The sequence below is a fragment of the Sceloporus occidentalis genome, unplaced genomic scaffold, assembly GCF_023333645.1.
Source record: "Sceloporus occidentalis isolate IW3139 unplaced genomic scaffold, rSceOcc1.0.p SCAF_2, whole genome shotgun sequence".
Classification (NCBI taxonomy): domain Eukaryota; kingdom Metazoa; phylum Chordata; class Lepidosauria; order Squamata; family Phrynosomatidae; genus Sceloporus; species Sceloporus occidentalis.
In genome coordinates, this window is record NW_028316982.1 from 269,020,935 (window position 1) to 269,037,093 (window position 16,159).

The 16,159-nt window shown below is 42.0% G+C and overlaps 1 protein-coding gene across 1 annotated transcript in view; it reads right to left on the minus strand.

Moving 5' to 3' along the window:
• UVRAG (UV radiation resistance associated) overlaps nucleotides 1-16,159 on the minus strand; it is a 120,524-nt gene that overhangs the window by 42,807 nt on the left and 61,558 nt on the right. The window contains exon 12 of the mRNA XM_089513015.1: nucleotides 12,738-12,903. Within this exon, the coding sequence (XP_089369141.1) occupies nucleotides 12,738-12,903 (166 nt within the window). The remainder of the gene's footprint in view (nucleotides 1-12,737; nucleotides 12,904-16,159) is intronic.

The following is a 16,159-nucleotide window of genomic DNA, read 5'->3' on the forward strand; positions in this document are numbered from 1 at the left end:
ACCCACAAAAAACTATGGATGCTGGCCATGAAAGCCTTTGACTTTACAAAATGACAAAACTGAGGCTGTTGTACTTTGACAACAACAGGAGAAACCATGACTCACTAGAAAGACAATAATGCTAGGAAAGGTGGAAGGAAGTAGAAAGAGGGGAAGACCACATACCAGATGGATAGATACAATCAAGAGGTCACAGTAATGAGCCTGAAGGATATCTAAGGACAGGGGGGCTTGGAGGTGTCTTATTCACAGGGTTGCCATGAGTCAAAGCTGATTTAAGGGCAGTTAATAACAAGAACAAGCTTGGCCCCTTAGATGAAAGCTATCTGGCTTGGGAGACCCTACCAGAACGGGGGACTGAAAAAAGAAACTGAAGGACAATGGTACCCAAACTTCGGTCTTCCAGGTGTTTTGGACTTGCACTCCCAAAAAATCTAGCCAGATTAGCCAAGAGTCAGGGAATCTGGGAGGTGAAAAGTTCAAAACATCTGGAAGACCAAAGTTTGGGAACCATTGCTGAAGGACTTATATCTGTGGCTCAAGAACAGGCATCAAACAAACAGCATCATCAAGCCAAATATTAAAACAGTAACTAAGGGCCCTAGGAGTGTAGTGAAGTCTCCTTCCTTGGAGGTCTTTAAGCAGAGGCTGGATGGCCATCTGTTGAGGATGCTTTGTGGGTTCTTGCATGGCAGAACGGGATTGGACTGGATGGCCCTTGTGGTCTCTTCCAACTCTCCGATTCTATGATCTATGACAGTAAATGTTGTTTATGTAAAGAAAAAGATGAAACTGTTGACCATCTTATCAGTTCACACAGCAAGATCGCACAAGCTGAACATAATAAACGCCATGATAAAGTGACTACATTGAAATCTATACAAAAAAATATGATTTGTCATCTACAAAGAATTGAGAATATAAGCACGAAAAAGTTGTCAAAACGGTAATATAAAAACCCTTTGAGTAAGATTCAAACTGACAATTATAATATGCCAAACATAACTGTAGTTGAGAAAAAGAAAGCTTGGATTATAGCTCCCAGGAGATGGCAGAAATAAAGAGAGGGGAAATTATGGAATATCAAGATTCAAAACCTACAAAGAAATTAGTTCTTTTGGGAAAAGAAAACAACAGTGATACCAACAGTGAGAGGTGCTCTTGGAACAATTTCAAACAGTCTCATCTGAATGAAACAATTATGTTTAGGATCAACACAGCACAAAACAAAAAGTGACACTGCTTGGAATATGCGACATTATCCAACAACACCTCACTGATTTCTAGCTTCTTGGACAGAATCTGTATCACTGATGGCCCAAAACTCTAGTTGGTAACACCTGGTAGACTGTGAAATGTAATGATAGAAAATGTGTAAAATCTGATTAGAGTTCTTTTAAAACGGGATGCTTCCTTAAGCTCCAAAACTCTCTCAAATCTACTCTGAAAGTCTGGTGACCTTTTGTAGTAGTTTGAGAAATCACATCCTACCTATTCCATTGGGTGGTGATAGAGGGATTCCAGTTGGATTACACCTAACATTTGATCCCAAGCAAACATATGCTCATTATGTGTGCCTCCGCCCTAAAGATATTTGCAAAGTGTTCTTTAAAATCTTCCCCCTGCAAGGCCTTATTTTAATTGGTAAGCTCCAATTAAAGCTTGAAAATATTTCCCCAAAAATGAATTCCAAAAAGTAAGCCTTGCGTTTGCCATTTTTTATAAGGGATGCCATTTTAATACACCACTGTATATAATGGTACTTGAGCATCCATGCATTTTGCTATCCACAGGGGGTCCTGGAACCAAACCGCAGCAGATACCAAGGGTCCACTGTACAGTACTATGAAGTTGACAGTGAGGTATCCAATCAATGTGACTGAAAGTGACACGCAATCTGAGCCTGAGGGGTAGGTGCAGAGGTTCATATCATCCCTGACACAGGTCATCAGTACTATCAGGTTAATAAGATCTGCAGGAGACCCCCCAACACATGGACACCACTAACACCAGAAGACTATTTGTTTGATGGGTGAGAGCTTTCTGCTGTATCATTGCTGAACTGGGGAATATTCTCTGATCAGACTTGTGACTGTTCCTCAGTAAAATGTCATTCTGGAAAAAAAAGTTATAATGCATTTCTTTAACTTAGCCTTTTAAATTATTTTTGCTGTTATAGAATTAATGGTTTTAATTATGAGTTATTTTTGACTTTTTATTTGCACTTACCGCAAACTACTGGGGTAACCTCTTAGTCAAAAAGGCTGTTATTTATTGGCAATAATTTAATTGAATAGTTTAAATTTTAATTTTTTTATAGACCACCCTCAAGCTACATTAATTTGTACTATTACATAGTAGTTAGAAGTGAATTTTGTAAAGGAAGCTCAAAAATATATAAATACATAAATCCACAGTATTACTGATTTTTCCTCTAGCATAATGTCTTCAAATCAACCTCTATAGGCATCCATCTCATTCTCCCAACCCTATTCTATAATGATAATACCAAATATATTATTATTAGCATTACATAAAACTCTTGACATGTTTTCAAGTCTTTAGCAACATCTCTGCTAAGGGGCATAACTGGAATTACATGTAAAGCAAAAGTGTTGAGCCTGGTTCTTAGCATTCTGCCTCCCCTTAGAAGTGAAGCATTTTTTCTCCAGGAGGACAAAGGCTCAAATATTAAAAACAGAAGAACTAAAAGCTTACTTCACCTGAGAAACATGTATAGAAGTCAAGAAGACTAGTCTGCCTACATATTTATTTTTTTGTGCTGGATTATTACTTTACAGATAGTATCACTGTCCTAGCAAAGCTGCAGTTTATTATTATAGCTCAGTATTTCTTAGCTGAGAGTTAACAAAAGTACAAAGAATTTCCCTTAATGTTTGCTGCTATGATGAACTAAGGCCATCGTGCAATCATTCTTGAGAGCTTTTGTAGTTTTTTGTTGGTTTTTCGGGCTGTGTGGCCATGTTCTAGAAGAGTTTCTTCCTGACGTTTTGCCAGCATCTGTGGCTGGCATCTTCAGAGAAGAAACTCTTCTAGAACAAGGCCATACAGCCCGAAAAACCCACAAAAAACTATGGAAGCCGGCCATGAAAGCCTTCGAATTCTTGAGGGCCACCATTATCACAACACTAATAGAATACCTTTTGGAACAATCCATCTCCCATAAAACTACTAAGCTCATTCCTAGTCTTTTTTCTCCCTGACCTTAGATAAGTACTTCCCAATCACACTCTCATTTCATTTCACAGCCTCATGCTGTTATTGGGCTAATCTCGACCTGTTCAGCATCACGGGACAGCTACAATATTTGAAAAGGCTGTAATGAGTCTCCGCAGGCCTCTTAAGGTCAGTCACATGTTAACTGTTAAAGCAAGCTAAAAGGATCTAGATGCTTTTTAAAAAAATAAATATTTCCCCCACAGATACAAAAATTTGCTCTTCCGGGTGCTCAGGTCTAAGCATCTTTTATTGCTAAGTTCTGTAATTTATGGGCTTCTTTTTGCATTCCAAGAGATCAATCTCATATGTACCAATATGCTGGCAATTGGTTTTTCATATGTCCATGTATGGCCACCTGCCTTTAATCCAAACTATTCTTGAAGTTTAAGCAATTGATTGATTTTTAAGTGCCCTCCCCTCACCTGGTTCTAATCTAACATTAAAAGCATGTGGTTTAGATCCTGATTTTCTTTCTTTCTTTCTTTTTGCTTACATTTCAAACTGAATTGAAGAAACCCAAGTAAGGAGTTGCAAATCCCCTTGCCCCAACAACATACACACAAAAATAATGTTGGATAAAAGATCACTGAAAATGGAATGCTTCCAGTCGCGTTCTGAAAAGAAATTTTCTCACCAGCTGAAACGGTGGTGCATTCAATGAAAGGATAAAATTCCAATTCACAGCAAGAGATGCCAGGTGAAAATGTCACAGTTTTTCTAGGATGCTTTCTCCACCTGAAGCATTTGTTCTAGTGCAAAGACTGGGCTGTTTCTTGGCCAGTAAATAACTGCCAGTAATTCAAAGGTGCTAGTTGACAGCACACTCCTGCCACATCCGCAGCCTCAATAGTTCCTTATTACCTATCCTGTTGAGAAAAGAAGTATTTTGCTTATTGGTGTCCAACTGGCTCTCAGTGCCCCAGGTCAGGCTGACTTTATATTCCTTTCCCTTCCTAATATCGTTCAATTCCTCTTCCTAACAGGTGAGAGGTGAAAAAGCTGAAGACAAAAGCATTCAAATGGACCTAGGTGGGCTAAAGCACTCTATATGGAGCTGCCCTGGAGAAACAGTCCACAAATTACAGCTTGGGCACATTCAAACTGGGCAAGCGATAACAGTCCTGCCTTGTAGGAGAAAAGAACCCCAATTTGTACTATTGGACAAGATTTGTCTATTTGTAATGAAGCACAGTTCAGAACAGTGGGTTTGTCATATGAAGTCTTTAAACAGCATACGGCCGTGTGATGTAAAGAAGCATCTCTCTTGTATCATCGCGTCTGTGACTTCAAATCTTTCAAGGGAAATGTTTAAGTTATACCATCATCTAATAGGGCCTGCACTGCCAAAAGTCCTAATAGGGCCTCCTTGGTGATGTTGCTGCTGGTATGGAAAGGCAACTTAGGTCCAAAACACACTGCAGAAATAAACCAGTTTGAGACCGCTTTAACTGCCTTGGCCCAAACCTAGGGATCTGGGAACTGTAGTTTTGTAAGAAATTTAGCCTTCTCTGTCAGAGAGCCCCCATGTCACAATAAACTACAAATCCCAAGATTTCCTAGAACTGAACCAAGGCAGTTAAAGCAGTCTCAAACTGGATTATTTCTGCTGTGTGTTTTGGACCTTAATTGTGCCTCACCCCCCCCCCCCGCAAACAAAACCAGTGTGTTGTACGAAGATGTGGTCCACAATCAAACCTTGGAGGTGAGTCACTGCCACCAACAAAGTAGACCTTTTCATCTGCTCTTGAATGAAGAGAAATTGGGCTGCATATATAACTTAAAACTATTTTTCACAAGTTATTTTTATGATTCTTAAGTGCAGCACTAGTTAGACTCTTCTAATAAGGGGAGCCAACACTTCAGCAATAAATGAAAAGCCAATATTTAAAAAGAATATACACTTGCACACACTTGAATTATACCAATTACAGAGTGGTCCAATTCTGGGGCCTCAGCCAATTGACCTAATTACCCACGAAGCCTGGGAAAGCTGGGGCTCATTTCAAGTCTACAAGAGACCGGATATAACTGAAATACCTAATCCTTGGAAGGTCATGAGGGTTAAAACTACTTAAGTACCAAATTTGGACTCACTTGAAAATGGCTATAATTCCTGATTAGTAGTACTGATACTGTGAGTGATTGCTTAGATTACAGAAGAATTTTACAAACTGGGGTTAAGTAGGCCACAGACACATTATTTTTGGTTTGATATATTATATGTGCCCTTCAGCGTGGTTTTGCTGAGGTATAGTATTTTGCTCTCAAGGGATTTCAGAACTACTGAAAGAACACTTCCATTACCATCGCCAAGTGTATTGTTATTTTACAGTTTCCTTAATTAAATAGAAGAGTTGGGTTTCCAAAACTTCTCCCAGAATGAACTCAGAGTAACTTGAAGCAGCTTGTACTGACAGGAAACTCCACAGTTTCAAAACCCCTTTTCTACAAAGTTGTGCTCCGTGATACTTTTATGCTACATCAAATCACCTGGTAAGAAAGAAAGATAGTCAGAGCCCTGTTCATTATTTATTTAGTTTATTTATTTATTCCATTTGTAGACGGCCTTTCTCCCAGAGGAGCCAAAGGCAGCTCACAGATAAAAAAGAACCGCTTGGCCACTGCTTTTAGATTATATAAATGCCACCACACACGTTTTACAAAGTTTAGCCTCCCCATTTTCTCAAAATATAATAACAATAATAATAATAATAATGATATATGTATGTGCGTGTGTGTATACCGCCTCTCCCTACAGATTGAGTATTTGTTGTTAAAAAATGCTAAGACCTGAGTGGTATATGAAGAAAAAGGTGTTATGAGGATCACAGAAATAGAGACAGCATGTGATACAGAACAGCCATGTTAAAATATTCAGATGCATTGAAGAGATGATGCAACGTATGACTTGGAAGTGCAGCTGAGATTAGGGTTGCCATACCTCCGGACCTCGAAACCGGGAAAAATGTAGGACAAAAATTTCAAATGTAGGACACACAAACATGTGTCCTACATTTGAAATTTTTGTCCTACATTTTCCCTCGCCGCGTGGGCTCCGCCCCCGCCGCGATCGCAGCAAGGCCCAGGGCCCAGGCAGGGAGGCAAAGCCTCCCTGAGTGAAGGATTCCCTCAGGGCCTGGGCCCCGGCCTCGCCGCAATCGCGGCGGGGAGCGGAGGCCCAAGCGGCGTGGGAAAGCCTCCGCCTTAAGGAGGCTTTCAGTCGCCGCCTGGGCCCCCGGCCTCGCCGCGATCGCGGCGGGGAGTGGAGGCCCAAGCAGCGTGGGAAAGCCTCCGCCTTAAGGAGGCTTTCAGTCGCCGCCTGGGCCCCCGGCCTCGCCGCGATCGCGGCGGGGAGCGGAGGCCCAAGCGGCGCGGGAAAGCCTCCGCCTTAAGGAGGCTTTCAGTCGCCGCCTGGGCCTCCGGCCTCGCCGCGATTGCGGCGGGGAGCGGAGGCCCAAGCGGCGACTGAAAACCTCCCTCAGCTTGCCACATCCTGCCCGGGGGCGGGGGCAAACCGGGGCGGGACCGTGCGGACCCGCCCCAAACCGGGAAAGTCCCGCCCCCAGGCGGGATATGGCAAGCCTAGCTGAGATCCTCAAAGCTGACAAAATACATCCCAGATTGAGAAATACTGCATAAAAGGTAACACGACAAAGATTATTTGCTATATAAAGCTTCACTTCTTAAAACCATGAAACTTTGAATAGCTCTAGAAACACAATAGAGCATAATCTCAGTTGCTGAAATGTTAGTTATTTCACATGCCTTAATCCATTATAAAACAACTCCTGCACAGACAATATTCCCTTTTTACTTAGCAGCTGGTTATTCCAGGCAGCTTCAAAGAGATCAAATTTACATCCAATCTATGGACGGACAAACTTTCTCAGTTTCAGGTATGAAAATAATTCAGATGTCCACTAGACAGCACTGAACATGGAGAACAGAACAGTCACTATTCTAAAACCCAAATTACTTCTACTCTATGGCTGTCAGTATTCATTTTTCATTTCCCACTGCCCCTGGCCAATGACTCTGGGAGGGAACAGGTGGAAGCAGCAACCAGGCTTAATATTCAAAGATAGGTTCATGTCCTCTAACTAACATTAGCACTGCAGTGTCTAATCTGGGGTTGGCACGGCTAGTCATTAGTACTGCATGTATCACCCACACTGGCAAACCAGCCACAGTAAGCTATATACCGGTAGTAGCAACTGGAATCTGCTAAGAACCCAAGGGATCTTTCCTCCATCCCACAAAGGAAGAATTGTGGTAATTATGAGCTATTTAGACAGTATGGACAGTGAGTGGAAGAAGAATTTCAGACAAAGTCTAGTTCTAGTAGTGCTGTAAAAAGAGGAAAATGTGTGACACATAAAAACAGAGAACATGTAGGAAGAAGTATGGCTCTTGGATGTTATCTGCTATTGATTTCAAATCCAGAGTAATAACATTATTGAATGGAAGACTGTGTGACTTATGAAAGCTTTGTGGATTGAATCCCAACTGAACAAGGGAGGGGAAACAGCATTATGCTCCTGTTAATTTAAGCACTGCCTTTCCCAGCATTTAAAATGTGCTATTTTATTTCAAAAATTCCCAAAAGATACAAGTGGTGGGGAGACACCACTTTGTCTCAAAGTGAAAAGGAGGCCTTGGAAGTCCGATTGACACCAATGCTGGTTTCATTTGGGTGCCAAGTAAAAACATGGCAGATCATCAAAATATTGGGCCTCATTGATTTATCTCAAAATGGTAATGTATACAGTGTTAACAACTGTTTTAGTACAGTGGTCCCTTACAGTACTTTATGTGGGGGATCCATTCCAGACCTCCTCCCCACATAAGGCGAAAAGCACGTATGCTCAAGCCCCATTCAATATAATGGGGCTTGTGCTTGCAGTGCAGCAGAGTGCACGCGCCATTCATCCTTTTGTTGCATGGCTTCAGTGTAAACTGAAGGTCACGTATGGCACAGACACACTGTATTTTAAACCTAGTTTAATATGTTAATCATACTTTACAAGCTTGAGTACAGTTGACCCTATGTTCTCGCTGACTTGAGATCCAAGGTCTTGAATAAATAATAATAATAACAACAACAACAGAGAGTTGACATCCGTTAATTTCAATGGGGTGCGCCCCTGCGGCGCACGCCCTGCACATGCTTGCAGGCACATGCCCCATTCAAGACTATGGGGCTTGAATATCTCCATTTCACAGAGGGTGGAGGAACGGATCCCCCACAAATCAGAGGGCCAACTGTATATTTAAAGTATTTTACTGTTTGAAATTGTTTTAATTTTTTGTATAGATTTGACATGTATGTCAGTAACCTGAGATCTTTTTATGTAGGCTAGGATATACAGGTGTCCCAAAAACCTCCAAAGTTAGTAGCCTTGATCATTCAACTCATCAGCACCTCAGATGGCAGTTTGGGTGCTAGGCATATTCTCTAAAGTAGTAATCCCCCCTGGCAATGCATACTTCTTGATGTTAGCTCTATTATTCTACTGAAAATTCAAAACAACCCATCTCTGTCGCTGCTTCCTTTGCATCCAGTCACGTTGGGAGCAGCAACTCAGGAGCTGGCTGAGCAGTGATTGAGAAGCCTCACACTTATGCTGGCCTTTCAACCAAGAGGCCTCTCAGTCACTGCTCAGCCAGCTACCCAGCTGCTGCTCCCAAAGTGACCAGGTGCAGAAGGGAAAAGCTTCTTCCCAATAAGGAAGGACTCTCAATCCTTCCTCATCGAGCTGCAGATGGTTACAGAGTGGGTTTACAGAGGTCACATCCTCTGGACTGGAGACTGGTATGGATGAGGAAAGGGAGATATTTTAACTACAAGAGTTGCTCCAAGTCAAAGGACACTTTCCAAAAATTGACCCCAAATACTCTTACCCTCCTTCTCCAGAGACATGCCTTCCACACAGCATCAAGTGTCCCAGCCCCAAGACAAAAATTGTTTTTTCTGCTACCTTCTCTCTCAGCCTGTCCAATGAAAGAAAGCAGGAGCAGCAGCACAGATCCACCCTGCTAGCAAAGTCCCTGCAAACCTCACAAAGCTTAGGCATGGTCCCAAATCCGAAAGCGCATTTTTTGCCGCTGCTTCTCCGCTGCCACCACGTGCTCTAACTCATTGCTTCAGTCTGTCAGTCCCCAAATAGAGCTGCTCTGGACCACAGAAGTGATATCCTGTGCCCAAGCCTTGCAAGAGTTTCTCAACTACCACCACCACTACTAGCAAAATATGTGGCTAAGGGAACGAGCTGGTATGGGCAGGCAATGAACAGGCAACATCAACACACGAAGCAATCAGCAAGGCTTCGTGGTGGTTTTAAGGGACCCTGAAAAGATGTTTCATGCAGCCCTCATGCCCACCATAGTCCTAAAAGCCACTGATTCAGTTTTTCTTGCTCACGAATGCTTTGACTGAAAAGTCCCACCTGTTGCCACCTTTTCCTTCACTGGCCCCTGGATCTTTCCACCGCCCCCAGGGAGAGTGTACTACCCACTTTGGGAATCACTGCTCTAAAGCAATGGTATTTGAAGTGATGGTCCCTGGCTTGGTGCCATTGGCCACTGTTTCCTTTAGCATTTCCAGAAAAGAAAGCAACAACTGTAGCCAACGGGTACAAATATGGTGCCAGTCCTTGACACATTGAAAAGTAACGACCAATTCCCAAAATCACTGCTGCAAAGAAAGGGCTCTGGAAATCATTTTTAGAAATTTAGACTTCCCCTACTGCTAAAAAAAAGCCTTAATTCCATGATTTGCAAGGGAATGAATTACCATTATCTTCAGTGAAACATGTCTTGTTCCTGGGCAAGGGATGTGTTGGAATTTCCTTCCTGTGTCATCCTGGCCTATTGTACTTTTAAGTGATAAAGAAAGATGTCACTAATGCCTCACAAAAGAACTATATCTTTATTGGCCAACCAAAATGCACAAAATATATTATGTAAGCTTTCAAAGCTCCACTGGATTCTTCATCAGGGAAAAGATGTTTAAAAATCATACAGGAAAAGAAAACTTGGTAACTGTCACAGGCTAACATTTTGTATCAGATCCCCCCCCCCCCCGTTGTATTCAGATAGTTTGGAGAGATCTCAATGCAGGCAGGGGGCACTCCCCTCTTTGCCAGGAGAATTTAAACTCCATTAATAGCAGTAAATTAGCCCTTTGTGGGCTCCAGAGTGTTTCAGCCACAGCCCCTTTCTTAGGCAGAGAACACTACATTTCCCAATAAGTCTCTGAACTATTACATCCAGGGAAACTTTTGGATGCTGTATAGGTAAACCCTGCTAATCATAGTCCAAATAATTTTTTTTACGTTTGTTGGAGGCAGAAACCTCCAAGAGTCAAGTCTCAGACCTTAGCTCCCACTTATTTGGGATTTCCCTGTTGCAGCAAAATTTGGTATCTTCAAATCCAGAAAACATATTCAGGGGAGCCGTGTTGGCTATGCAGAAAAAAATAAAAAATAAAACCCACAATCCACAAAAGGGCGATATTTTTATTGGCCAACCAAAATGCACAAAATACATTATCAATTTTCTTTTGTAAGATTTTTAAACATATTTTGCCTGATGAAGAAGCCAGTGAAGTTTTAGCCAATAAAGGTTTGCATGATGTTTTTTGTGCGTTCTGGTTGGCCACAATCAATTCATAGCCAAGGCATGTCCCTAAACTTTATATATTTTATAGGAGCTATTAGAAGAAAATATGGCAGAAATACATCCGCACACACATTTGCTGAAAACTATTTTTCCCCTTGAGACAAACATTCCCAAGAACAAAAAGAGGTTTAGAAATTTATGAAATAAATTAGCCTTGTAATATTACATCAACAATATATTTTTAATACAATATAAAAATGAAGTTAGGCTTGCGGTTAACTTTATCATGAATTACCCATTAAGGAATCTTAAACTTCTGCTTAAGATCCAAGTGAGTTGCATGGAGACCAGTAGCACACAGTAATTTATACCATATTCTGTCAATAAAGTTAGGGAGCTTTGTAAGTGAAAGACCTACACTGCAGACTCTATGCTACTTTAATAACCAAGCTTGCTAAACTGCCCAAGATATCTGTCAAACTGTAGGTATTTTATCTTTAGGAAATGGCACACCATGCCACTTAGAATGATTATTCAGAACCCAATTATAGCTGCCTCTTCACCATTCAATACAAAAACAGTGAAGAAAAAGTAGTCTTGTGGCACTTTTAACAGACTGGGTTTGATATGAACAATAGCTAGTCATAACAGTATAGTGTCCGGTTAAGATCCCAAGTTAGATGATTTGGAAAGACATTTGGATGATTTGTAAAGATATTTAGGGCTGAAACAGATGGTCGTATAGGGGTGGCTTGCTCCCATCCCTTTGAGCACTAGATGGGGGCTGCAGCAGCTGCACGCTGCAGCCCCAAGACAGCATTTTTTCGGCACAACCAAGAAGTGGCAAAAGGGCGATTTTTCGGCTATGGCAGCAGCTCTTAAGTGCTCTTCCTGCGTGCTGCATATGAACGCTACGCCGCAGGAGCACCAAAATGTGGCCTGCTGGGATGGTGTCGGGGTGTGCATCGTCTAAAATGTTTAATCTTACATTGTTTAATCTAGTTTTAAGGGGGGGTATTATGTATATATGGATGTATTTTAACCTGTTGTACGCCGCTTTGATTGCCTGGCAAAAAGCGGGATAGAAATAAAAATTTTATTTATTATTATTATTAGAGGCCCGCCTCCACACAACCCCCAAGCCAGCGTATTGTGTCGGTCTGTTTTACCCCATAATCTTATCTCAAGAATTTTTCATTTAAGTTTCTCTCCTTGCTCTGGGTATGTATGATCTGCCACCGACTGAATGCTTAATATTCTATAGCTTCAGATAAAGTACCTTAATTTCAGATAGTCAGGCAATTTTGGAAACAGGATTAGAAGCATTATGCAATTTGCAACCATCCTCACTTTTAAGGCTATATATTAGTCAGTTTCATATGATAGTATTTTGCACTGGATTGACTAAAAAGTCAGCATGGGTTATGGTTAACATCTAATTTGCACCCTGCCCTTCTTCCATTAAATAACTACACTGAAGTATTTTCTCTCTACTCGAATTCTGGGACTGGAACCCAGAGGATTACAGTTTTGTTTTTTAAATTTAGGGATCCTAGGGCAAGTCAGACATTGCTTGAATGCAACCAAAATAATTCAGACATCCAAACTGAACATATTTTGTAAACATCAATTTTACAATTTTCAAAAATCTACTTCAAATATGTTTTCAGCATGATGCATCCAGCTGCACCAAACATTAATGCAAATATTTAATCTCCATACCTCAAAGGAGACAAGAGCAAAAGTGATACTCTAGCAGGAACCTCTGACAGAAATTATGAAGTATACATTGGATGACATGTAAAAAAGAAATTTCTCAGTCTTTAGTGGAGAATTTACAGTCTCCCCACACCTAAGAGATAGAAACACACACTTACTCTCTCTCTTTCTCTGTCAGTTTGTCATTAATGTTATCTTTGATTGCAGACCTGGAGCCCTTGTGATTAATGGGATACCTGAGTGGCACTTGCAGGAAGAAGGAAATCATGGAGACCAAGTGAGCAGTATAACCCAGAGCGACTGCAGTGCTGCCATCATCTTTTGCTACAAGGAAGAACAAAGACACCATTCAGAGTTACATCACCCAATTAAAGTCCTAAAAGGAGTTCACTACTGTGCCCTGGATCAGCTAGTTTTAATATTCTTCACTTCATTTGACTTTTTTAAAAACAACAACAACAACAACAACAACAACAACATGGATTGCATCAATTAACAGCACAGAAGAATTCACCTGCAGGATAAAACTAAGCTGAAAGATTTGGGATGGTGTCCCTTTCCATACTTAATCATAGGGTTGGAAGAGAACTCAAAGGCCATCCAACTTCTTTCAGTCATGCATGAATATACAATCAAAACACAACAGATGGCCATCCAGCCTCTGCTTACAAACCTCCAAAGAAGGAGACACTAGCATTCTCCAAGGGAGTGCCTTCCACTGTTGAACAGCTCTTACTGTCAAGAAGTTCTTCCTAATATTGAGATGGAATATCTTTTCCTGCAGCTTGCAGCCATTGTTCTGGGTCCTGTTCTCTGGAGCAGCACAAAACAAGCCTGCTCCATCCCCAATGTGACATCCCTCCAAATATTTAAACAGGGATATCATATCACCTCTTAACCTTCTCTTCTCAGGGCTTAACATACCCAGCTCCCTAAACCATTCCTCTTAGAGCTTTATTGTTTCCAAACCTTTCACCATTTTGGTCACCTTCCTTTGGAGCCATTCCAGCTTCTCAATATCCGTCTTGAATTATGGTGCCCTGAACTGTACACGGTATTCCAGGTGTGGTCTGACCATGCAGAATAGAGCGGCACTATTACTTTCCTCAGTCTAGACACTACAGTCTTATTTATGCAGCCTTGGATTATATTGGCTTTTTAAACTGATGCATCATATTGTTGATTCATGTTCAGCTTGTGGTCTACTAAGATTCCCAGATCGCTTTTGCATGTCCTGTTATCATGCCAGGTGTCCCCATCCTATATCTGAGCCTTTGATTTTTTCTATTGATTCTACATCAGGGACCACAAAATCTAGCCTTTTTCTATATCAGGTATGGCGAATTTAGGGGTAAAGTGTCCAAATTAAAATGTGTTCTGGCACCAGGTGTTACCTGGCGGTGGGACCTCTGCTCTCCATGGGTGGGACTTCCTGAGTGGGACTTCTTCCCTGCCTGCCTGGGGATGGGGGGGGAGGAAGATGAGGAACAGGTGCACATTTTTTTCTCCTCCCCCCCCCCCCCCCCGTGCCATCCCTGGGCTCCAGCTGCCTCTGGAGAGGGAACTGGAGACTGGAAAGGGTTGGAAAAGAGGAGGAAAAGGTGCATGCCTCTTCCTCCTTCCGTGTCATTCCCTGGCTCCAGCTGCCTCTGGAGAGGCAACTGGAGGCCGGGGAAGGTTGGGAAAGAGGAGGAACAGGCACTCCAGGCCCTCTTCCTCCTCTTCTCCCCATCGTGTGCTGGGAGAAATGGCATGGCATGCCATCTCCAGCACGCTTGCCATAGGTTTGCCATCACAGTCCTATACCATGCTTTGCAACACATCTCTGGCCAAGTGGAAAATTCACTGATATCTCAGCCTAACCAATGGGTTCTAACAGCCCTTCACTCTTGCCCGATCTTATGCATCTGAATTCCTCTGGGGGAACTGCTTCCTTTAACACACACTTTTCCCGGTCCATCTCCCTTTGATCATATCTCTCCTGCTATCACTCTTTTCTCCTGCTCTTTCCCATTAGGGCACATGAGCTAACGAGTTTGACTAACAGATGTTCTCATCTTTGATATATTTGGGATTTTGTGTAAGGAAAAAAATAAGTACGATTCTGGAGAAAGCTTTCAATCATGGAAAAGCAGAGCCCGTCACACCCGACTTCCATGAATTTGTGCCAAGTTTTTGGTAACAGGAGACAAGACACTGTAACTGGAAAACTATTTTTTTTTAAAAAAATATCTTGCTGTAAGAAGGGGGGCAGGGCGGAGGTGGGTCGGGAAGCAAAAATATGTATTTCATTACAGCAAAGTATTCTGCTGTTATGAATTAACTCCATCTTCCCCTGCTCAAATCTAATTTTCCACAACTTGTCTGCTTTAACTTCTAAGAAAATAAGATGAAAGCCACTCTTGGAGCCCAATCTGGTGTTTTCTTCATTTGGTTTTCAGGTGTACTGAGGAGCAGCTAGCTAATTCTGGGAGACGTCTACCAAAAACAGCCTTCACTTTATTGGCATTCTCAGAACAGCAACAGCAGGTTGCTGAAGTAGGTCAGATCTAGCTGACACAAAGGGAGTGGTGTGTCAGGACTTTTAGACAAAGAATAGTAACTAACGGCCCAAACAGACAGGCTAAAATAAAGCTGCTTCAGGTCACTTTGGAGGTATGCTTTTAAACGATGCATGCACCCTAAGAGTCCGGAAGCCATGTCAAAGCCATGCTCCAGTCCTAAGGCCTGGAGCACAGCTTTGCTGCAGCTTCAGACCTCTTAAGGTGTGTATCATTTAAAAGCGTGACCTGAAACAGCTTTATTTTGGCCTGTCTGTTTGGGCCCTTATTCACAAAGATGATAGCCCTGTTCAAATATTTAAAGGGATGTCATATTGAGGAGGGAACAAGCTTGCTTTCCGCTGCTCCAGAGAACAGGGCACAGAACAATGGATGCAAAGTGCAGGAAAAAAGATTCCACCTCAACATTAGGAGGAACTTCTTGACAGTAAGGGCTGTTCGACAGTAGAACACACTCCCTCCGAGTGTGGTGGAGTCTCCTTCTTTGGAGGTCTTTAAAAGGTGGCTGGATGGCCATCTGTCAGGTATGCTTTGATTGTGAGTTCCTGCATGACAGGGGGTTGGACTGGATGGCCCTTGGGGTCTCTTCCAACTCTATGATTCTATGATTTATACCTAAGAAGCCTATTTAAATAGCTACAGTACACCTTCTTGTATTTTAGCATCTCACTCTCTTAGCAGTCAGAACATTTTAAAAAGCCAGCTATCTGAAAAAAGGAACATCACATGGTAGTTTGGTGGCTGGTTTTGACTAGTGGAGCACAGAATGGGCAAATGGTGTGGACTGCCAAGGACTTCCCCTCAAAAACAAACATACATCTGGCACTGGGACTGGCCCAAGAGAAAGCAGTTAGTTATGCCTGCAAAAAGGACTGCAAAGGGTTCAAGGGTGCTCCAGTGGTTGATAGAAATGAGAAAAGAGTTAGACAATGTTGAGAGTTTATGATTAGAAAATAGGGTTTTCTGAGAATCATTTTGTAGCTCAGGAAGTTTAGATGTGGTTTGTATAATTGTTTTGT